At 40.6% G+C, this 22,266-nt stretch overlaps 2 protein-coding genes across 7 annotated transcripts; one reads left to right on the top strand and one right to left on the bottom strand.

The window, feature by feature from the left end:
* The first annotated feature begins 568 nt into the window (after positions 1 to 568).
* Positions 569 to 16,310, top strand: phrf1 (PHD and ring finger domains 1). Of its 6 annotated transcripts, none has more exons than XM_058645037.1 (19): positions 569 to 587; positions 2,487 to 2,616; positions 2,742 to 2,867; positions 3,828 to 4,024; positions 4,141 to 4,224; positions 4,346 to 4,479; positions 5,535 to 5,626; positions 5,864 to 6,048; positions 6,304 to 6,436; positions 6,544 to 6,668; positions 6,759 to 6,952; positions 8,816 to 8,938; positions 9,240 to 9,406; positions 9,701 to 11,588; positions 11,690 to 12,897; positions 13,009 to 13,085; positions 13,728 to 13,880; positions 14,575 to 14,706; positions 14,789 to 16,310. In XM_058645037.1, exons 2-19 carry the CDS (start codon positions 2,541 to 2,543, stop codon positions 14,951 to 14,953), a joined length of 5,259 nt encoding a protein of 1,752 aa, XP_058501020.1. In that variant the 5' UTR covers positions 569 to 587; positions 2,487 to 2,540; the 3' UTR covers positions 14,954 to 16,310. The 6 variants fall into 6 exon arrangements, with proteins under 6 accessions (XP_058501020.1, XP_058501022.1, XP_058501021.1 ...); XM_058645039.1 differs by lacking the exon at positions 569 to 587 and adding an exon at positions 1,624 to 1,719 and having other exon boundaries at positions 5,864 to 6,033; XM_058645038.1 differs by lacking the exon at positions 569 to 587 and adding an exon at positions 1,624 to 1,719 and having other exon boundaries at positions 9,704 to 11,588.
* A 782-nt stretch (positions 16,311 to 17,092) lies between these two features.
* Positions 17,093 to 21,431, bottom strand: irf7 (interferon regulatory factor 7). Its single transcript, XM_058645041.1, has 10 exons — positions 21,314 to 21,431; positions 20,868 to 21,021; positions 19,915 to 20,086; positions 19,728 to 19,828; positions 19,533 to 19,584; positions 19,320 to 19,421; positions 18,994 to 19,208; positions 18,355 to 18,556; positions 18,149 to 18,264; positions 17,093 to 18,054 (listed from the first exon to the last, which is right to left on the bottom strand). The coding sequence occupies exons 1-10, from the start codon at positions 21,319 to 21,321 to the stop codon at positions 17,890 to 17,892; spliced, it is 1,287 nt and encodes a 428-aa protein (XP_058501024.1). The 5' UTR covers positions 21,322 to 21,431; the 3' UTR covers positions 17,093 to 17,889.
* Between the last annotated feature and the right edge of the window lie 835 nt (positions 21,432 to 22,266).

The following is a 22,266-nucleotide window of genomic DNA, read 5'->3' as shown; positions in this document are numbered from 1 at the left end:
ATGCAGGTTGCGGGACCAAGATCCAGTTTTCGAGGCTACCCACATCATCACCATTATTATTGTGCTATAATTAAAAAGTCAATATCATTAATTGTATTAACTTGTAACTTGATACAGTTGTTGTGTATCTGCTCCTGGTCTCTCTCTCTCTTCTGTCTCTACCTCATCTCCCTCTTGTCCTTTCTCTCCCCCCTCCCCTTTCTGTCCTCCACCTCTCCTCTGTCCCCGATTTTCCTTTCACCCCAACCGGTCGAGGCAGATGACTGCACATTTCTGAGCCTGGTTCTGCCAGAGATTTCTTCCTGTTAAGAGGGAGTTTTTTCTCTCCACTGATGCCTAGTGCTTGCTCATTGTGTGAACTGTTGGGGTTCTCTGCTCTCTTTGATGTTGTCTATGTACAGTGCCCTGAGATAATGTATGTTATGATTTGGCGCTATACAAATAAAATTGAATTGAATTGAATTGAATTGAATTGAATTGAATTGAATTGAATTGAATTGAGGAGGCGGAGGAGGACCATGATGATGATGATGATGAGGATGGTGTGAATAATGCAAATAATTCCCATTTGTTCTTTGATTTTAAAGGTGATTTGAAAATTAAAATCTCTGTTTGTTTTCTTTACCCCCCACCTAGAAATGATTCTCATAATTTCAACTTTAATGCTGTTTGTTTACTCTATTAATCCAAAACACAATGACTTGTAAGGTACTTTTAACGTCTCATGTTGAATTCCTTTGAATTTGATTGACACATGAAACAAACGCCATCATAAACGACAGCATAACATCTTAAATACATTGTCAATGTTGTTCTATGTTATAAGGAACATATATAAATAATAATATTTTTTTTAATTTTAATGGAACACAATGTTCTCTCGTTGTTCCCAGGATGTTATCATTCTAAAAAAGTGTTTACAGTTTAGCTATTCCTCAGCCTTAACACCTTATACTACTATAAATCTTTGTTTTTGTTTTTTATTTAAATACACAGACATAACCCTTCATGACAAAAGGTGACTGAACAGGAATACAGTGCATCATGTACCAGCTAGTTAAAGCTGCCACGAGGGGGCGACAGTGATACTTGGTTTTCTGGCAATTGGCAGCTCCTAGGAAATAATAATTTAAAATGTTAGCACAGGATTCGATTGAGAACTATTGTCTGTCAAATATAAACACATATTTAAACTAACCTGGACACTTTGAACCGTTAAAATTAACTGTTTTTACTAGGGAACACAGTACAACAGTGTGAAAGGTTGATCAACCAAGGTAAGATGAAACTATCTCCTGGGATTTGAACAGTTTTCAGTCCGTGTTTGTACAAATTATTAATTGAGACGTGAGATCTTTTTTCAAGGGTGTTGTAAACAACATGAACACAATTTAAACACAAAGAAAGGCCCATAGAAAGGCTGTGGTCAGTATGTCAATGTTGAGTTTTACTCCTGTCATATATCTTCATTCATTTCCTGTGAGTGATAAATTGCAGAAAGAGAGAAATATTTCAAAACGTATACAACCTGGGAAAATGTAGTGAGAATTTCACATTTTACAACAGCTCACCTGTTTCCCTCTCGGAAACTGATACTGTCTCTTTAAGTCACGTTCGCGTGTGTATTCGGCCATTTCCGTCTCTGGCCAGCCGGTGGTGTCACTCAACAACCGTGGAGTCTTCAAATCACTTCAAACACACCTACCACTGCACGACAGGGTAGGTTTGAAATGACTTGAATATTAAATATTTGTAAAATACATTTTAGTTGTGTGTGTACTTTTAAGTTCGCGTAACTCCACGCTTTTACGACAAAGCCTGAAACGAGCATGTAGTTGACGTTCGCTATAATTAGCCTTTCCGAAGCTGAGGCTAGCTAAAATGCTACATTGATGCTAATGTCACCAGCTAGCGCCTTTTGCTCTGCGAGATCGGCGTTACAGATTTGTTTCACGTCGTAATCGGTCTGCATATCTAAAATATACTCATGCACATTTACGATATGTGCACATTTTAAAGAATGCACAATGAAACCACTGTCAAGAGCCATGTTTTCCTGTTGTTTACAATGTAGCTTTAGCATATTTAGCAGGTTAGCTAGCTGGTTTTAAGTAACATTTTGCTGTTTGGTCTGCAAACAAAAAAAAAAGTGAGTCAAGGATCTGACCCTTAATACCACCGCCTTTTAGTTCGGTTACGACCTACAAACTCTTACATTCCACTTATATGAGGGACATCTAATCTATCTACAGCATGTGTCTGTTCGCTGCGGTTTTATTACACCACTTGGGTCAATAGTTCACTCTTGTTAAATCATTAGCTCTTTCTGCATGGCTCGTCCTTGATCTTCTGTCTTTTTGATACAGTAGCCTCCATAATTAATATTTCACGTAAGTCTTAACAGCATTCAGACCGCTAATCGAAGTCAATTAGCACACAAGAATGATCCAGACATTTGAACACTGCTAATCTCTGCTTCTTTCTAGGAATTAATTTTGAGTAACTGTCAAGAGGCTCAACGGTACTGCAGATGATCAGCCATGGATGAAGATGACAACCAAGATGAGCTGATCAATCGCAGCAAGGGGAAAAGGGCTGCTCAGTGGGTCATCTCAGGTACCATGTGCAACATGTTTGTTGTGTATGAAATTGATAGTTGCTGATGACTAAGTCAAATTATGCAATCGGACTGCACATGCTTAAAAAGGAATATGCGGTTTTAATGTGATTGTACCCCTTAGACTCGGATGATGATGATGATGTTGAAGAGGAGTCTGAGGAGGGAGAATCTGATGAAGATCATCTAGATGGAGAAGACAATGAGGAAGTGGAGGAGGAGGAGGAAGAAGGCAGTGAAGAGGAAGATGGTAGGAGTGACTGTGAAAAATGTTTCTATGCTAGAAAAGTATATAATCTTTCATTAAATCATTTTTGATTAATGGGGATCTGCCTTATTTCTCCACAATACCCTACATTATATTCTTTAATTTTAAGCTCTTTACTCTTCAGGTGCTGACCTAAGAGTCCAAGAAATGGCAAAAAAAGGCTAATTCCACAAAACATGAACTGTTACACATCTCACTTGTCCTTAATTGATTTAGCATTAAACTTTCTTTTAGAGCTTTTGTTTCAGGGTTCAAAAAGAAAGAAGTTGTTAGCACTTGTATATGTGTCTAATATATTTAATAGGCTTAAACTCAGCTGTAGACTAAAAGACCACTCTGTCGTGCAATAGTCTTAAGGGTTGCTGATAGCAGTCAGAAATCACAATGTGGAGCCACTATTGCATTGCAATGCCACGCCACCCACACCTGACGCACACACATGCACTTATTTAATTGTCTGTCTCATTTCCTGACTGAGTAATTTAATCCTTTTACTTTTTTCCCCTGAAGTTTCCTTTTATTTCACCTTTTTCCCCCCCAAGTTGCATAGGTGTCGTACTGTTATAAAAGTGTGACATCAACCAATCCTCCATGGCAAATCAATTGCAACATGTATTGTTATACAGCTATGCTCTCTCAGCAAAGATCCCACACGATTGTCACTTTTTTAGTTTCCCCACTCAACTCAGTCTGTGGGCATTTCTCTCCAGCTCTGAGAATCACAGCTGAGCAGAGCATAATTAGACAGCTCACTACAGCTGTGCCAAACAATTTACTTACCAGCCCTGTTTCTTTCTCTGCAACAGTGGAGTTTTTGTCCCTGTTTCTTTGATTTAACTTAAATAGTTTTCCACCATATTTTGCAATGCTATAAGTTTATAATATTTCTAAACATGTAGACTGTGTTGTGGATTTCAAGAGGTTTCAACTCCCTTTTCTCAGATGACGAAGAGGATGAAGATGCTAAGCCTGAGGATGGTGCTGTAGTGGGTACCTCTGCTGATCTTGCAGGGTTGAGCTCAGATGAGGACTCAGATAAGTGTCCCATCTGCCTGAACTCATTCAGCAGCCAGCCTGTGGCAACCCCAGAGACCTGTGAGCACTACTTCTGTCTTGACTGCATCCTTGAATGGGCCACGGTTAGGAGTGCTTCATATCTTTTTCAGTTATTAGTATAAGCACTTTATTTAAAACACATCTGTGGTAGAGGAAGCTGAATGACCTAATTGTTGTGTTTGTGTTCTCCTCTGTTTAGAACGCTAACTCTTGTCCTGTAGATCGCATTGCTTTTAATAGCATATACCTCAGGAAATGTTATGGAGGCAAAGTGATGAAAATGGTAAGTTTGGTCCATCCAAATTTAAATTACTTGTATAAATTCAAGTCAACTATGGATACAAGGATGTACATTTATATTGTGTGGACTAATGATTTGGTTAATACTCACTTATATGATAAAGATCACTGTCCAAAAGCCTGTGAAGGAAGGTCAAGAAGAAACAGTAGATCTGGACCTGGAGCAGACCAACTGTGAAGTATGTGGGGGCAGTGACCGTGAGGACCGCTTGTTGCTTTGTGATGGCTGTGATGCTGGGTGAGACAAATAATGTTGGTGTATAAGTATTTATTTATTTACTTTTTTTTGTGTATTCTTCAGATCTCCTTTTACATTCCATTACATCCACTCAGAAAGTCCACAGGAGAATATGTCTATAGGTACAAGAGGAAGATAAGAAACAAAAAAAAAGTTGACAGCATTGTAAATAAACAATGTAAACAGAACAAACATCAACTTAAAACAAAACACGGGTTGTATACAGGTTTACCTGGTCCTCCATCACTGTCATTAATGGTGCTCAATGAAAAGCTCCCTCTGCAATCTCAGCGAATATGTCATTTTTGTTTTCCATAGTGTAAATATTTCTTAAGATTGTTAGCCATTCCGCTTGGTTAGGCGACTCCTTTTTAAGCCACTTTATTGTAACTGTTTTCTTTGCTGCTACCAGTAATATCTGTAATAGATGCATCTTTTTCCTACAGTGTATCATAGCTGGTTTCATCTCTAGAATTGCTGTCAGAGGGTCTCAATTCAGCATTCAATACCGTGTTAATATGTAAAAATTGACAAAAGTTATCCAACAATGGGCATTGCCAAAGAATATGTGAGTGAGTAGCCATCTTCTCTCCACACATTCACATAGGTTCGCTTGAACATCCTTGATAGCCGTTAACACACCGCTATTTCTGTATGGGAGTCATGTTTGAGGGATTGAATAATTGAATAATATCGGTGCTGGTTACGTTGTTCACCTGCGCGCTGTCCGTGTCTATTCACATGGCGTCTCTTTCACTGTGTTCTGGTTCAGGAATGCTGTCCTCGCTAGCTTGAAATTCCGGATAGTTGAGCAGTTTTCTTAGACTTGTTCCCTTTGGGCATGTTGAACTTATAATGACATCAGATTGAGTAGTTATAGGACAGTAGTTGCTTGTTTTGCAGCAATTACCTGGATTTCAGCGACCTAGTGGGGAGAAGCACTGCCGTTCAACGCGACGCCATAGCTGCCAGTTTTTGCCCACTTTAAATTCTTGGAAACCTCTTTGACAGAAAACATATTGTCAATGCATTTTTTAAGCCTTTTTGTTCCATAGGTATCACATGGAGTGTCTGACACCACCCCTTGACGCTGTTCCTGTAGAAGAGTGGTTCTGCCCCGAGTGTGAAGTCAGCAATCGTCACTTAAGTAAAACTTATTTACCCTCTTTACTTGATCAAACAATATTTGACTGTGTTGACTGTATGTAACTTTTGTTGAAAGTTAAAAGTTGAAAGTTTTGTCAAACGACTTCCTATAAAAGTTGATTCATTTCAAAGCCTTAGTATTAATTATTTAAAGTCCCTCTAAACATAGGACTGGCAGACACTTATATGCTAACTTATAAGTATATTAAAATCAAGTTGTGTAAATCTTCGGTTTCAGGGGATATGGCGGAGGAAGTCGGCGATGCAGAAAGTCTGCCCTCTACTGCCCGGGCTGCCACCAGTCACCGCCACCACCAGAGCCGTACTCCAGGTCCCACCAGAGCTATTGCTCGAACTCAGCAGAGTGAGAGGGTTCGAGCTAATGTCAACAGACATCGCATCACCCAGGCACGCTCATCGCAGGTTTGGCATGAGGCGTGATGCTTCCGTCTTGGCTATTTCTCTAACCCACTACCACAACATACAAAAGTTTGGTTGAAGCTGAAGTGTTTTGATTTTACCCAGTTTGTTGTGCAGATTAAACTAACTGATAATATTTATGACTCTGCTTGTATTAAAGGAGCAGTGCATGTGTTGAGTTTAGCCAGCAGTGGTTTTCTGAAAGCAAACCTGCAAAGTGATGAGAGTTTTTTTTTGTTTTGTTTGTTCTTTTACCAGTTGGCCCCTACATATCTGATCCAGTCTTCATGGCTAGATGAGACTATTAATGCTGTGGTGGCTGGGCTCAATACAGCAGTGTATGTACGGGACCTAACACCTCGTGCCCCATCAAGGCGTGTACGCAGGACTGGTAAGCAAGCACACATACAGTACAAATGACGCTGGGAAGAGGGTTGATAGGTATTGGAGATGACCTAAGTAGTAATGCGTTTGTTACTTTTTTGATTGACTCAACAGTAAAGCGCAGAAGAGTCAAAAGCAAGACGACGTCCTTTGCTAAGGGTAAAACTGGAAAATCTGCAACTACTGGCGTCAAGAGGAGAAGGAGGAGAGTAAGAAGGACTAAATCCAGAAAAAAGCTGGTGAGTGTATCAACAGCAACACTTGTGGGATTTAAATGTTTCATTTGTGTTGTTAAGTTACTTAATTCATTGTCTTTGTTTTTCCACTAGATGGTAAAAAAGACAGCTGGTCCTCGAGGCCGGATTGCTAGTAATCTTGGAATTGTAAAAGACAAGAAGAACTCTTCGCTTCCTACAGTTTACCGGCCCTCGGAAAACACGCTCAGCAATATGCGTGCTGACATAGGAGCTGCTTCCCTCTCCATCTATGGGGATCCATCTGACCTGGATCCATTTGTTGAACGGTAAAAGCACAATGTCCTATTTAAGGGCCAATGCATTACATAAAAATTAGGGCTGTCAAAAGATTAAAATTTTTAATCAGATTAATCAAAGGGTAGCTGTGGATTAATCATGATTAATCACGATTAATTACCATACGTAAATATGGCAGAAAATTCTCATTTTCTCTTTATATTGTTGTAGGAACGGAAAGATGAATGACAGAATGCAGATGTATACATTTAACATTTGTTTTTTATTTATGGACAATCCAGATGGTGGTGTTATTAATAATGACAAATCAAATCAAACTTAAACATACCACACCATAATTCCATGTGTGTTATGTGTCAGGTCTCTTTGCTATGACTTTGAGAAAATATAGGAAGTTGTTATTTAGAACACATTTTTCAAATCAAACTTAACTTTTATTGTAAATGTTTTGGGCATCTTAGCCATTGTTCTATTTTTTAAAGCAAATTTAGGATGGTTGGAAAACAAAACATTTTCTTTTTTTTTTTAAATAAACAAACTACTACACCTTCACACAATAAAATGTGGCCGCAGCTGTCATGTTGCGTGCGCTGTCGGTCCCTATAGTTGTGACTTTTCCTCCAATTGCCCACTTGCGCGCTACTGTTAGGAACTGTTCTGCACATGCCTCTGCAAAGTGACGCTCTTCTGTTTTCATTGTTGTTAGCGCGAATGACTTCAGTTCCCATGTTTTAGTGATTTGATGTGCAGTTACACCCAGGTAATTGTTGTTACTGACAGAGGTCCAGTGGTCTCCTGTTAGAGCAACATATTCCGCTGCAGCCAAATACTCTCCTTTCTTTTTCTTTTCAGTTTCATAGAGCTCGTGGATTTTAGTCATTACTGTGCCTCTTGACGCTTGTAGAATGTGTCGCGGGACGCAACTTTTAACACTTCCGCGAAGCCCTTGTCCTCGACAATATTAATCGGCCGACAGTCTCTTGCAATCCATTTGGCAATTGTGTTAGTCAAGTTGTCAGAGGTAGACTTACTTATTCCCCTGCGTTCGGTGAGCGTGGTGTTGATCTCAGCCATAAGCCACGAGTAGTGCAGAGTGGGTAGAATTGTGGGAAATATGGGGCGGGTCATTGCGTTATGCGTTAAAAAAATTACCGCGTTAATTCCACAAATTAATCACCCTGCGTTAACGCGTTAATTTTGACAGCCCTAATAAAAATATAATTTTACAGTCTTAAAACATTTGTTGGTGTTTATGATATATTTTTGTGTGTGTATATATATATATATATATATTGTATACACAAATGGTGGAACGAACTCCCCATCGACATCCGGACAGCGGAAAGCCTCCACATCTTCCGCCACTGACTAAAAACACATTTCTTCCAACCCTACCTCTACTAAGAGGACAAAAAAAAAACTTGCTTATAAATCGCACTTATGACTATCACTTTATAGTTTGGCTTACTTGAAGCTCTTACTTCTTCTTGTTTGTACCCAAATGTTTAAATGCACTTATTGTAAGTCGCTTTGGATAAAAGCGTCTGCTAAATGTCATGTAATGTAATGTAATATATACATTTCACTTCGTTGGGAATGCTGAGTCAGCAATTCTGTGTGTGTTTAACAACTCTGTTCATAAACGCGCAGTTTTATGTTGAATGCATTGATCAGCCCTCATAATTTATTTCCTATAGGGAAAAGTACAAAGTAAAAGTGAAATGGTATCAAAAGCTAAAAAGAAAATTCTAACGTCCTGAAGGAGCTGAACCTTTATCATGTATGAATTATTAAAATTGGCTCAAAAATGTAGGAGGACATGGCGACCTCACTGCAGACACTAGTACACAGTGTGCACTGTACTGACTGTACTATTGTAATCATTTGACCAGCGAGGAGAACCAGCGCCAGGTCCATGTTACGTCACTGTTAGAGGCCAAGAGACGAGGCATCTCTCGTTCTGCTCTTCGCTCTCACCAGCCTGTAGCTCGACCAGTTACTGCAAGCCTTTCCAGGTAACATCACCTCTTTGTTATGATGTATCGTGTTGGGCATTTTCAAAATATCACTGTAAGGAAAGCACAGTTGTCACTCAATGTTTCACAATGCCAGCACTGTGAAACTGCAGCTACCTCGATTCATCCATCATAGCTCTGTATGACCAAAGACAAATTTATGGCATTAATCTGCAATATTTTGCAGATATATATTTTTTTTAAAGCAAATAACCATAACCAGAAACTGAAATGTCATTTTAGATTTCTAGCTTGATAAATACTTTGGAAATTTAATTAAAGGTTTGCTATACCATACCAGGGGAGGTATGGATGTCCCCCGATCAGGTGGTGGTGGTGGTGGTGCTGTGGAGGCAGCTCCTGTGCCTGACCTGCTTGGCAGTATCCTATCAGGGCAGAGCATGCTCTTGATGGACAGCTCTGATGTCATAATTAATCGAGATGGTTCTCTTAAAGCTACAAAGTCAAGTAAGTGTAACTCCTTAAAGATGTGAGATTTAATTAAGCTGTATTGTGTGATTATTTGAGGTGTTTACTTGTATTGAAAATAATTGATTCAGGTCACATTAGAGGTATTTCATCCAAAGGTCATCTGTGGGTAATCAAAGAACTTCAAAGAAACTTTATTTTTATTTTATTGAAAAAGCAAGTCAATTTAAAATGAACTTAAATTCAGGGACATAAGGTTTCAACATTTGACCCCTTAGTACTGAGTTAGTCTTCATTAGCTGACTGGGCTTTCTGTTTCTTATTTTGTGTTAGCAGTGACGCCATCCGCAGTACAGCCAAGTAGCAGCAAAAGCAGCAGCTCAGGAGATGCTGACGCCCAGATCATCCCAGAGATGTCTCCAGTTGAAGGAGACAGTTCTCTGTCTCTTCACTACAACAGAGACCTACCAGGGTCCTCCCATAGCGCCATTCACAGACCTTTGTCCCAGAGCACTGCTTGTTCACCTCCACATACATCCTCCTCACTAGTCCACACCAAACCACCTCCATACACTGATTTGCCACCAAGAGGTCACCCAAGATTGCAGCCTCCACGTCCAGTCAGACCCCCCATCTCTTCTGGTCATCATGAAACCAACCAAGTGGGATCCCCTAGAGATATGTTCTCCTCATCCATCCACCAGACCCAACCTAAAAAAGCACCTACAAAACCAATGTGGGTAGATGTATCAGTACTGCCAAGGATACCAAAAATAAGAAGGGAAAGTAGTAGTGTCACAAATGATGGCACTAGTCAAGATGGCAGCAGTAGAATACACGGCAGTAAGGGAAATGGCAGTGACTCTACGTGTAGAAATAATGATTATGGCATGCCTAACATGGGCATGAACAGCCTCGCTGGAGATAAGGGTCGGCAGCAAGGTGTAGACCAGCAAAAAGGCAGAGTTGATGGTCAAACCCAGAGACATAGATCTGGTGGAGCAAGCTCATCTCCAGCCTTCTCCAACTCCTTTGCCTCCTCTTCCTCCTCCTCCTCTTCCTCTACTGACTCACCTGCTGTCCAGCCTCACTGTTCTTCCTCATCCTCATCCTCAGTGAGCTTCCGCATTAACTCCAGCGGGAACTCTTGGCAGTCAAGGCGGTTAAACATAGCATCACCGTCTTCTGAGAGTGGGGGAAACGTGCAGGATATATGGAAAAGAAGGCAAGATGAAGCTAGAAAGAGACAATTGCACAGGGATAAGCAGAAGCTACTGGCATCACGGACACCAATCAAAAAGGAACAAGACAGTAATAGTATCTATGACCCCTTTAATCCCACTGCGTCAGATTCAAGCAGCTCTGATGACGAAACTGAGAGCTCAAGCCGAGATAAGTGCTTCCGTCAAGTCAAACGCGAGGTTCCTAGTTTAGGAAACGAGCCGGATTTAGTCCAAAATGAGCAGGACTTGATTCATGTGAAAATGGAAATGCAGGAGACTGAGGTTTCACAGGAACAGCCAAGAAGGCCTAGGTCTTTAGAAAACATATCACAGGAGGTCAGGTGCTCAGAGGAGTATGTTAAGGTGGAAAAAGAATCAACAGAAGTCGACACTAACGTTGAGAAACTATCACCACTTGACATGATAATTAAAAAAGAGCCAGGACTAGATGATACAAGGGACGCAGAAAGGTGTGGTCACAGTGTAAATATGTATCCAAATTCAGGGACACCAGATGCCACACAGCCCGCTCATCACAGCCTGGCTCCTGTAAAGACTGAGAGAGACACTCAAGAAGAGGAGCGTGTACAGAGTGAGGAAACGCGTGTGTCGTCCTCCACCTGTAAGAAGGATTCATCAGCGTCCAGCTCTGTTCACTCGAAGAAGAAACACATGACAGAGTCTAATCCAGCTTCCACTTCCAAGTCCCCATCAAGAGATTTGGGCCACAAGAAGAAAACCTCCAAAGCTTCAAAGGAGCAACACTCAAGCAGCTCAGCAATGGGGAGAGGCAGGAGAGGAGATCACCATACCTCTGACCAAGGCAGCAGTCAAAAAGAAAAGGATAAGGACAAGGAAAGGAGTTCTAGGAGGTCAAGATCCAGAGAGAGGAGGAGAGCGCGCTCAACCTCACAAAGCTCTCTGTCTAGCTCTCCTGGTAGGGGTCACAAAAAGAGACGTCAGTCCCGCTCCCGCTCCCAAGACAGGAAGCAATCCAGGTAAATATTTAAAAGTGTTTCTCAATATTCTGTTTAACTGTGTAAAAAACCATGTGTTTGACTTTTACACATTTGTTTTATCTGTAATTGCCAATTTTTAGGTCTGGTTCCCGTTCGAGTAGTAGAGAGCATTCAAGGCAGAAGAAGAATACACAAAGGAGCAAGGAGAGTAATGATAACAGAGAGACGGACCACAAGAAAGAATGCATGTCAAAGGACAAGAAACGTGGGCGGTCTCGGTCGAAGTCACGTTCCAGGTCTAGGTCTACATCTAGATCGAAGGACGTTAAACGTGGTCGGTCTCATTCAAAATCACGATCCAGATCCAGATCGAAGGAAAGGAGGAAAGATCTCACCCAAAAACCATCTCTCTCTCACAGAGACAAAGTCGGGTCACAAGGAAAAGACAAGAGAAGATTCAGGTCTAGATCGAGCTCAAGAGAGCGAAGGAAAGAAGAGTCCAAGAGTTCACAGAAACCTTCAGGCTCTCGTGTTTCATCCTCAAAAGACAAAACGCAGCTAAAGGACAAGAAAAAAGAGAAGGAAGGCGTTCACAGTTCTGTCAAAGAGGAAAATATTGCAAAGGGGAATAAACACGAGATCCCCTCCTGTAGTTCTTCCTTCTCTAAAGTTAAAAAGGAAGGAAAAGACCTCAAGGCTGATGTCAAACCCACAGCAGCTGACTTGACAAGAGAGGGGAAAATTGAAATTAAAAAAGAAAAGAAATCGTCTCTTGATATGTTTGAAGAATCTCCTATTAGTAAATTAGTTAAAAAAGAAGAAATTGACATTTTTTCTTTGCCAGAAACCAAAAGCACGGACAGGGAAGACATAAAAGGAGACCCCATCAAGACTCAAATGTGTGAAATCAAGACTGAGACTTGTGAAATTGCAATCAAGTCAGAGCCAAGTTCACCAAAATTGAGCCACTCACCCTCTTTCACCTCATTCTCTATATCATCCACACCTGTTACAGCAGAGTGTCTCCAGGATGCAGCCTCTCAAACTCACTCTGGGTTTATGGCCTCAGAAGAACGACCGAACCCTGTAAAGCAGGAAGTTCTGCAACCCTCAGACTCCGATGACGACTTCAATGTCGACGCGATTCTCGACAACCTGGACGATGTGAAGTCTGAGCGCACGGACGCAGGCGACACATTTGTCAAACAAGAGAAGGAAGTGGAGGAGGGGAAAAGTGAAGGAGCGCAGGCATTGGCTGCAGTTGGAGTCAAATCAAAGACTCAAGTGAAGAGGGTTACGTGGAATATACAGGAGCCGGAGGCGTCTCAGTCAGAGAAATCTGCAAGCAGTAAGTGTTGCTCCGCATCACTTTTAATTTGCTATTGACTTTGCTTCAAAGAGATCAGAATGTTTTATACTTGGCTCTCAGCAAAATGTGTTTGAATTCTTTCCTCTTTAGAAGTGGCTCTGTATAAACTGAAGCGGAGGCAGGAAGGAGCTCGCAGACCTTCCTCTATGGTCCATACATCTGGTCAGGTACGACAGAGCTTTGTGTCACTGCACAGTTAATATTGTAGATTTAGTGCATTAGGGTTTTCTTTTCTTTTCACATTGCATTCATCATGTAATGTGAATGATAACCACAGGGTGGCAGTGTTTGTCTGAAGGAGGAAATGTGGTGTTTGGTTTCAAAACTGAAACTGCAACTGCTTCTAAGGTGTTTTCAGACTAAACGAAACTGAAAGCAATACTGTGAAATCTCAGTCTCAACCACCTTGTTCTTTTATTTGGAACTGCATGTTATATAAACAGTTTGGAAGTTTGTATTTGCAGGGTTATCCATCATATCGTTCTGACCAACTACATTCTTAGTGTCTTTACACAAATCCTTGAGGAAGATGAAAGTTTCACAAATTTCAGGATTTGATTTGTTTCTGTGTCTTTTGTTTGTAAAATTATTATCTTTGGGTTTAGGACTGTTGGCAATACTGACAGGAGACGCCTTAATCTGTGTAAAATTGTAATGATATTTTTTTTAATCTTAACTTTTATTTATACTCTAAATAAAAATATAATCATAGAAAAAAAAAAATTTGCCACACTGTCAACATTATCTGTATCATCGTTTGATAATCTACCCAACCCTGTGTAAATCCTTTATATAATCTCTCTTTACAGGAAATGACTGGTTCTGTCGGTGATTCCTCCGAAAAAGGTGCAGTCGCGATGCCCATTGCATCATCATGCAAATCTGATGAGCGACATCCAGAGGGTTTGTCAGCGACTGAACAAGGCGAGGCAGAGGAGGGGGATAAGTCGATGAAAGACAAGGTGAATATGCTTTGATTTGATTTGTCTGTTTGGCTCTTCTCATAATCACAAGCTACAAAGTGCTTCACACAGGGCAGGAGATGAAAACAACGTCAGACATTACAGTGTGCTGCAGCAGAAGTTATTTTTGTCTAATTATTAAGTGATTGGGTAATGAATGAAGGCAATTAATAGCTTTTTAAAATCAGTTGTGTAAACAAATAGCTCATGATTTTGTCATGACTTTTGTTCTTTTGTAGGGTTAGTTTAGATGAGTAATAAAACTAATATAGTGTTGGGATGTGAAGAAACACACCAGAACCACTGTTGAACCAGCAAAACAAAGATTATGACCAAATCAAACCTGGACAGCATTGACTTGCTGGAGAAAATATGTCTATACTCACTTTTTCATGGTGTTTTTGCAGATGTTTTGAAAATTCAAAATGCTTATTGGACATAAAATGGTGATACATTTGTGTTCGAGTCTAAGCATAAGGGGAAAAAAAACACCCTAAATATGGATACATTCATATGATTAGCTCGTATTTGACCTAGAATAAACTCTTGAGGCACACCGCACCTAATGTGTGAAAATAAGAGCGACGTGAAACGCTATTTAAGAGATGTGCAAGAGGTAAAGATTATGCCTCTCTCGTGTGGGAGGTTGTGCTTTCATTCAGTTGTGACATAATCGATGTTTTACACTCTCCAGCAATATTTGAAAAAGCTGCACATGCAAGAGAGAGCTGTAGAGGAGGTGAAGCTAGCCATCAAACCTTTCTATCAGAGGAGAGACATCAACAAGGAAGAATACAAAGAGATTTTACGCAAAGCCGTTCAGAAGGTGGGTTCAACATTTTGTTATCTGTTGTCATTTTTCCAGAGAGTTTACTCTAGTTACTTTTTTTTTCTCCCCTGGTCGTCAGGTGTGTCACAGCAAGAGCGGTGAGATCAACCCTGTGAAGGTGGGTAATCTGGTCAAAGCATACGTGGACAAATACAAACACGCTCGCAAGTTTAAGAAAGGAGAGGAGTCGGAGAAGGAGCCGGACGTCCAAACCGAGGCCATGAAAATGTCCGACAGCCCATGAGGAGGCATGACCCGCAGGCAAGAACAGCTGCACGCACAGCAAACATACTCGTATGCTAGAGTCTTATGCTGAGGCCGCGCTGGATGTGTGCGCAGTGTGTGATGGGCCGTGTTGTTGATCTGCTGTACACAGGGAGTGTGTCCTCTCTGGACGTATTATGTTTCACAAAAGGGTTTGCCTTCAAATTGGCCTTAAATAATGTACTTTCAAATATGCCTTTGCACTCAACTAAATGCCAGAACTCTTTAGTATTAAGCCGGTCGTTCAACTACTTCACAATAAAAGCCTTGTTGCAAAAGAGTTCTGATTCAGGGAGCGACAACACTACTGTGCTTTTACATTTAACAGAAACACGGATGCGCTGCTCACACACCCTGTGTGGACCCGCCCTCTCTGTGTCCTACTCATGGTTATGATCTCACCAATGTAAATGAGTTGATTTAAGATTTCCTCACAGCTTCAGGATGGAACCTTTACTGTAACCTCAACCTTTTTGTCTTGATGGAATTTCTGGAGGACAAACTTTGATCACTTGAAAAGCCCCTGTCGCCGTCTTGTGCTTGGACAGTCACTGAAAGCTCAGACACTTATAGGAAACTGAGGATGTGCCTTAAAGAGGCAAATCTCCAAACACCCTCCAACAGGTGGAAAACCAGGTAGCTTTCTCCACAGGCATATCACAAGTGTGGAAGGATGTGGCGAAGGCGTGGGTTTTTCAGTTTTCTATGGCATTTTTGTTATGTGCGACAGCCGGGGTATTTATTAGCTTTTGTTGGTCAACAAAGAACTAATTTTGTTATTAAGTGGCATACAAGTATGCAGTGTGTGCATATTCTAATAAGAAAACACTTATGCAATTTTAGATTGTTTGTAAATAATATAGATTTGATACATCTAATTTTGTTTCTGTTTGTCACATGACAAATGTTTTTTTTTTTTATTTAATTAAAAAGCTCACCTGTCTTCCACATTTCTAATAGCTGTGCTTAATACTTATAATAGTTGGTGCAGCACAGGTGAATTTTGGCTGAGTAGATCAAAAAGGAACAGTGGAGTCACTCTTCTTAAACGTCTGTTTTCTTTCAACGTACTTGATTACTTGTTTTCTGAAAAACTGAACGCTATCATTTTTTTCAACCTCGGACGGAAATGTAGAGAATCAAGGATTTGTTTTTTGTGCCAAATTATTAACAGTGACAAACACATTGCAAAATTTCCCCGATTGAGATTTAATTTGTCTCCAAGCAATTAAGTTCCAACCACCTTTTAATTTTGCAAAAAAAAAGTTTGTCTCTGTCCAACCTGCTGTTTTCATGTCCACAATGATACTTATTAAAATGTTAAATATTAAGCTAAATGTACTGGCATCATTTTGTGTGTTTGTGAGATCAATTTATTGTCTCTGATAGAAATAAGATTAAGATTATGTACACGCAGTGAGCTTTTCTTTCACTGGTGTTATGTTAAGCAAGAATAGCTTTTTTTCCTGTCCTTGAAAAAGGTTTTCATCATTTTGAACTTGTTTGCCTTCTGCAGGTGGGTGGTTGGACTTTAATATGGCTTTATAATGCCACTGTGAAAGAAACCCATACTGCCTTTTCTTTTTCCTTTTTTCCCTCTTTATTTTTCTGCATTTACTTGATCAAATGCTCGTTTCAGTGTAGGAACCCAACAATACGTCTATACATATATGGTTTTGTCCAAGTTAGATTTAAGTACCAATTCATATTCTGCCTAACATAAAAATAAACAGCCCTATGATTCACATAGTATTTATTTAGATGTCTTCCTGTCTGTAATCACCAAAAAACAAGGTGCTACATGTTAAACTAACCTACAACAGATAACAGCCTCGAAATTTGTTATCCTTCAGATTATTATTATTCTGTGCCATTGCGGTCATTTTTGAGATGATTAACCAGAAAATGCCGGGGTAGTTCCCGGAACCGTGCGTTGGTCAAGGCCACTGAATTTCCCAAAACTTGGTGGGAAGGTTTTATAGACCAAGACGATCAAAGAAAGTCAATTGTAGCCATGGCCTCAACTCAACAGGAAGTCGGCCTTTTTCTCGGGTTATTCATTGACAAACATGGACAAACAAGGAAGCTTTTTAGGTTAAATCATTTATATCAAATCCCAATAAGTCCAGTTGGTTTTTATTGGTACAAAATGCCCAGCAGAGTAACAAAAAAAGTGCAAGACATTCGCCACAGACATGTAAGTGCTGTAGTCGGTGGCTGTTTGACACACAAAAGAACATACAGTAGCTCATAAATATCAGTAATCACAAATTATATGTTACAATACATTAACTATGTTTATATTCCAAACTACATCATTTTGATATTTACAGTGATCCTTTATAAGTTATTAGACATGAGGCCTTTGTCTTGAGTAACAGTCCCACGAATGAAAGAGATGATTTCTAATTTGTAGTGATAGAAGAACAGCTTTTTGTGCCAACTAGTGACTCATTGAACGTGAACAGCAGGTGATGTGACTAGAGAAAGCACTCGGAGAGCACAAACCTCTGACAAGACAGCTCAGTTTGTCACTGTGTCAGTACAGATCAAGATCCAAACTTTGACCAAACTGCACATTAACATTAAGCCTTGTATACACGATACTATTGCTATTACATCATTTGTATCAACACCCAAAACTGGTTAATTTCCTCATTGGTCCATAACCAAAATCCCCGGAAAATGTCATTAAAATACTTTTAAACACAGCCAAAAATCTTTGATAGAGGTAATTATAGCAAACCATTAAAAATGACTTGCACTCCTGCTTCACCTACTGTCACACATTCAACAGGTCACCTGACTGGCTTTGTTTTATAGCAGAGCTTTGGATCAAGAAACCGGATGTGGTGCATTAAGCGGGTCCCATAGGAAGTTAGAGTAGTCGCCATTAGAGGCAAGTGAAGGAGAGATCTAATTTAGAAAAGATGGATCGACTGTCGGCAGACCGAACACAGAGCTGATGAGATCATAGAGGCTGTTGTGTGACATCTGTAGACTGACGTTGGTGCTGTGGAGCGACGAAGCGCCTTCCATCTGCGCCATCTCGTGAAAGTATCGACAGATCAGAGGAACTACCTACATGGGGGGGAGAGAGAGGGAGATTTTACAGTGCCGCTGCAAAAGTGAAGGGAGCTGAAGCCAAACATGGTGTGTGTGGAGAAAGTGTTACCTTGACGACGATGAGTTTCTTCTCTAAGGGTTTTCCGTCGGGAAACTTCTCTCCAAAGCACATGTTGATGGTGTAGTCAGGAGAGCCTCCATTGTTCTCCTTAAACTTTTTCAGGTCTGATTAAAATACAGTAGAAAATAAATACAGGCATCAAATAATAGAATGAAAATCTTGTGATCGTGTAAAAGAAAAGAAATCACACCTACCGTTTATATACTTCTCAAAACTGAGGAGCTCTACCATGGTGTTCTGCGGAAGCTTTCTTGGGTCTGGGTGAGCAATACTGGGGTCACTGGTGCTGGCGAACACATGGCACCTGTCCTGCCTCCAGGCATAGATACCGGTCTCCTGGACCTCTAGGAGTAAACCTCTCTGGATGCTGTTCAGAATGCGGTTGGTGTACTCAATCTGGCAACACAAAGAGGGATGTGGTTAGAACAAACTGCAAAGCTTTGTTGTCGCTCAACGATGACTAACAGTCTTAACTGAAGCTCAACACAAACCCCAATCCATATTCCAACCCCTTATAGTATCTCTATACCTCACTAAAATGTTTTTTTCTAGGTTCTCTGGAGAACCCTTGGCAAAGAGGGAGCCTGTCACACTTCCTCTAACCAACTATGTATGATGGTTTGTTACAATCCGCAGCCTCACTGATAGCTGTCATATTTGCCACACACTAGACCTTCAAAGTATTAGCTTTGTATTATATGAGGACAGTGTTTATAACTGTACAAACATTCATTTAGCCACCATTTTAACATCAAATGTCCAGATATCACGTCTCGCTTAAATGCAACAGGACAAAAACAATGACAGATTACGGTGGAACAGTGATCGTGTACCTGTTTGTGGTCTAGAAGGCCGTCAGTTGAGGGGAAACACAGTTGATGGGCATTGAGGTCGGGGGCTTCGTGCTGGTAGTGGAGCTGGAGACGGACAGTGTTCAACGTGGTCTTAAACATTTCCATTTTCCTGTAGTAGACGGAGATCTCCAGGTCATTGATACTTGGCTGTATCGATGACTCAATGACTGAATGAAGGACTGGTGGAGGATTCACTGTAATAAAAAAATAAAAAAAGCCATAAACAATCACATTTTTCCACAGTATAATTTGAACATATTCTTGTTCAAGCGCGTCATGAAAGGAATTTATTGGGGGGAATTTACCTTCACAGTAAGACGGCTGATCTGGAATAACCTGTGGGAGGTTCTCGCCCGCAGCAGGATAACTTCCAAGAACAGCCTGATTCTCCACCCACAGTTGAGCCTCTAAAGACATCAGATATAACTCCATTTACACTTTTATTACGACACATATAAAGTCATAAACGGATAAGAATGACATTAATAACTCATTATGACGCAGCAGTGACGCTGTACCTGTTGGTTGGTTTTCGATATCCAAAGCTGTGAAATAGTTAACCAGATTTTGCTGTTCAGAGTGGGGGAAAAAAGGAAAAAACTTAAGCATGATTGAAATGCAGCATAAGGTAAAACAACACAGAGCAAACTTCAGTTATAACACTGAGCAAATGAACAGAGAGAAGTGAAACTGTGCTACGGGCAATACTGCACCTCCTGTCCCATGGGGAAGTACTCTGTGGGAGAGCTGTAGATGTCCAGGGTCATAGGAGAATCAGCACGTGACTCTTGTTTTGGAAGACTTTCATGTCTGTCTGCACAAACCAAGACAACACAGCCACATTTAATAACGCGTGTCGCCTGTGAAAGCTTTGGATTCAAACCCACACACTCGTCTTACGCTCAGTGTTGATGATTTCGTAGATTTTGTGAGGGTCGACGGAGTTCTTGGAGTTGTCCTGCACCATCTTGAAGCGCACGGACAGGTTGTTGAGAGCGCAGCGGAAGTTGGTCTTCCACCTGGCCTTGTCGTTGGGGAACTCGCTGATTTTGCCACTCGCCACTGCCCATGCCTGTGAATCGTGCAGAGGACAACACACGAGTGAACACAGGGAGGAGTTTGGATTTGACATATTTTGTGAAACTTCATGTCAGATGATAAATACTGTACTTTTAAATCAGCGGTTCCCAACCTGTTTCTTGATTTTACAATTTAATGTGTCATTTTTCATGAAATTCATTGCAAAAATAAAAACAGCAGTAGCAGGGAATACATTATCTGCAGGGAGTCTGTGTAAAATCAACCATTTTTTACTACAGTTTAACACACACAATCATGATTAATTCAGCTTTCTCCACTCATCATTGCTTTTATACAGTATTTATTTTGTAATAACACTTTTTTTTAATGCTGAGACAGATTTATCTGTGATTTATCTGTCATTTAATGACACTGTTATGACACTGTTGATGACGTGCTGTGATTGGAATCAGAGTTCAATGGCCATAAACAAAGAGACTTGTTTTTTTAGTTCTATTTATCATGTAGCTGCCTCCATTTTTAAAGCCAGTAAGACACTAAAGTGATTATGTAGAAACATGTTTCCCTGTCTGCTGTAACAGAGCATTCAAACCATTATCTGTGTTGTTTCACTTGTTGTGGAAGTGCAGCTTTAGCTGGTGCCAAGAATCTGACAGTATTTTTGTTTTTAACTAAATCGGTCTATGAACTTGAGGCATATAGGAAGATACTTTCATGTTTCACCTTCACCTTCTTTGTAGAGCCAGAAACCGAGGCCATTAAACGTTCTATCACCACGGCAACAAAGTTCAACCAAGGCCATTGAAACTTACCCGGAATATTTTGCTGTCCTCGTCTCTGCAGTCCTTTCTGGAGTTGTGCTTCCAAGGGACTCGGAACTTGTTCTCGCCCACATAGCACAGACCCGTGTACTGGCCTGTCTCCACCTGCTTTATGAGCCAGTTGGCAAACTGAGGCTTTTGAAGGCTGAAGAGAAAAAAACATGACAAATCAGAGAGAGAAAGAGAGGAAATGGAGCAAAGTCGCAGCTGAAAGCCAGTCAGCACACACACGCACACATACACACACACACACACACTTTCCTGATTCTTATGCAGACTTTCGGAAAGAATGACAACAAACATTCTTGACTACACAGCATCACACGTTACACAAAAAGAGCAAAAAAGGATCAACATTCAACACAGGCTTTAAATTACAGGTAATTTATCACACGATGATAAATCAATAGAGGGAAGAAGGATGTTTCTCTCCCTACCTTTGCATATCTCAGCAGGTGTGTGTGCGTGTGTGCGTGTGTGTGTGTCTGCTCTCACTTCAGCTGCTCATTTGCTCTGTCACTGAGCCTTGTCACAGTGTATATACACACACAGCCTGTGACATCATGTAGGGGAAGGAAGGGGAGGGCACACAGGACGTTCTCTGCTGAGCAGACGTTATGGGTGTTTCCGTGATCCAGTCGTGAAAAGGGATTTCTCAGTCAAGCATATTATGGAGAGAAAGTGAAAGTCGCTTGCACCGGTTGTAGTAGTTTCATGTCTCTTCTTGTGTCATCAATTCATCCATTTCATCACTCAATTCAAACGTGTGCTTAACCCTTTTAAGCATACAGTATATACAGAGGGTATAAGAAGGTGCAAAATAGAGCGTCTTATATCCTTTTTTAAGCACAACCTAGACAATCTGATGAGAAAAAAAAGGTCATTTTCACCAACTATGTAAACACACCGGAGCAAAAAGTACTCAAAATGTTTACAATCGGATTGAATTTGTGCAATTTGGAAATACGTCACAGTTCAAAGTTCACTTGGCTCGTTTTTATGAACAAAAAGAAAAAAGAAAAACGGTCTAATTTTGTAACTCCTGCACAATTATTGCTACTTTATATCACTACTAGAAATGTGATTTAAAATGAATCATAATTTTGACTCAACAACACATAAGAAGACGGAAAAAGCCTGAATATGTGGCCTATAAACACACACCCCCAGGATGTCCTTAAAAAGGAGTTGTGTATCATTCCCATGACAAAAGGGTTCATCACACCAACAATTATGAAAGCATTTGTATTGCTATGGACCAGTTCTTCCAGAGTTTTCTTGTCTAGTAATTATTAATTACATAGAACAAGATGTTAAATGGGCCCAGAACAGGGGCCCCAAACTCAGTTGACCATTGGCGGCCAGTGCACTTCTAGGCTGTACAGGAGAG

This window comes from Solea solea, chromosome 12 (genome assembly GCF_958295425.1).
Source record: "Solea solea chromosome 12, fSolSol10.1, whole genome shotgun sequence".
Classification (NCBI taxonomy): Eukaryota; Metazoa; Chordata; class Actinopteri; order Pleuronectiformes; family Soleidae; genus Solea; species Solea solea.
Note: the sequence above shows the minus strand (reverse complement) of the source record. Positions and strands in the feature narration are given on the sequence as shown.

Coding starts and splice junctions, on each gene's coding strand:
- phrf1 (XM_058645037.1), top strand. CDS start 2,541: ATGGATGAAGATGACAACCAAGATGAGCTGATCAATCGCAGCAAGGGG. Junction 6,669..6,758: donor CTAAATCCAGAAAAAAGCTG/GTGAGTGTATCA, acceptor TTTTTCCACTAG/ATGGTAAAAAAGACAGCTGG. Junction 14,707..14,788: donor TACGCAAAGCCGTTCAGAAG/GTGGGTTCAACA, acceptor CCTGGTCGTCAG/GTGTGTCACAGCAAGAGCGG.
- irf7 (XM_058645041.1), bottom strand. Junction 19,829..19,914: donor CGAAATCATCAACACTGAGC/GTAAGACGAGTG, acceptor TGGTTTGTGCAG/ACAGACATGAAAGTCTTCCA. Junction 18,265..18,354: donor TTTTGAGAAGTATATAAACG/GTAGGTGTGATT, acceptor TATTTTAATCAG/ACCTGAAAAAGTTTAAGGAG.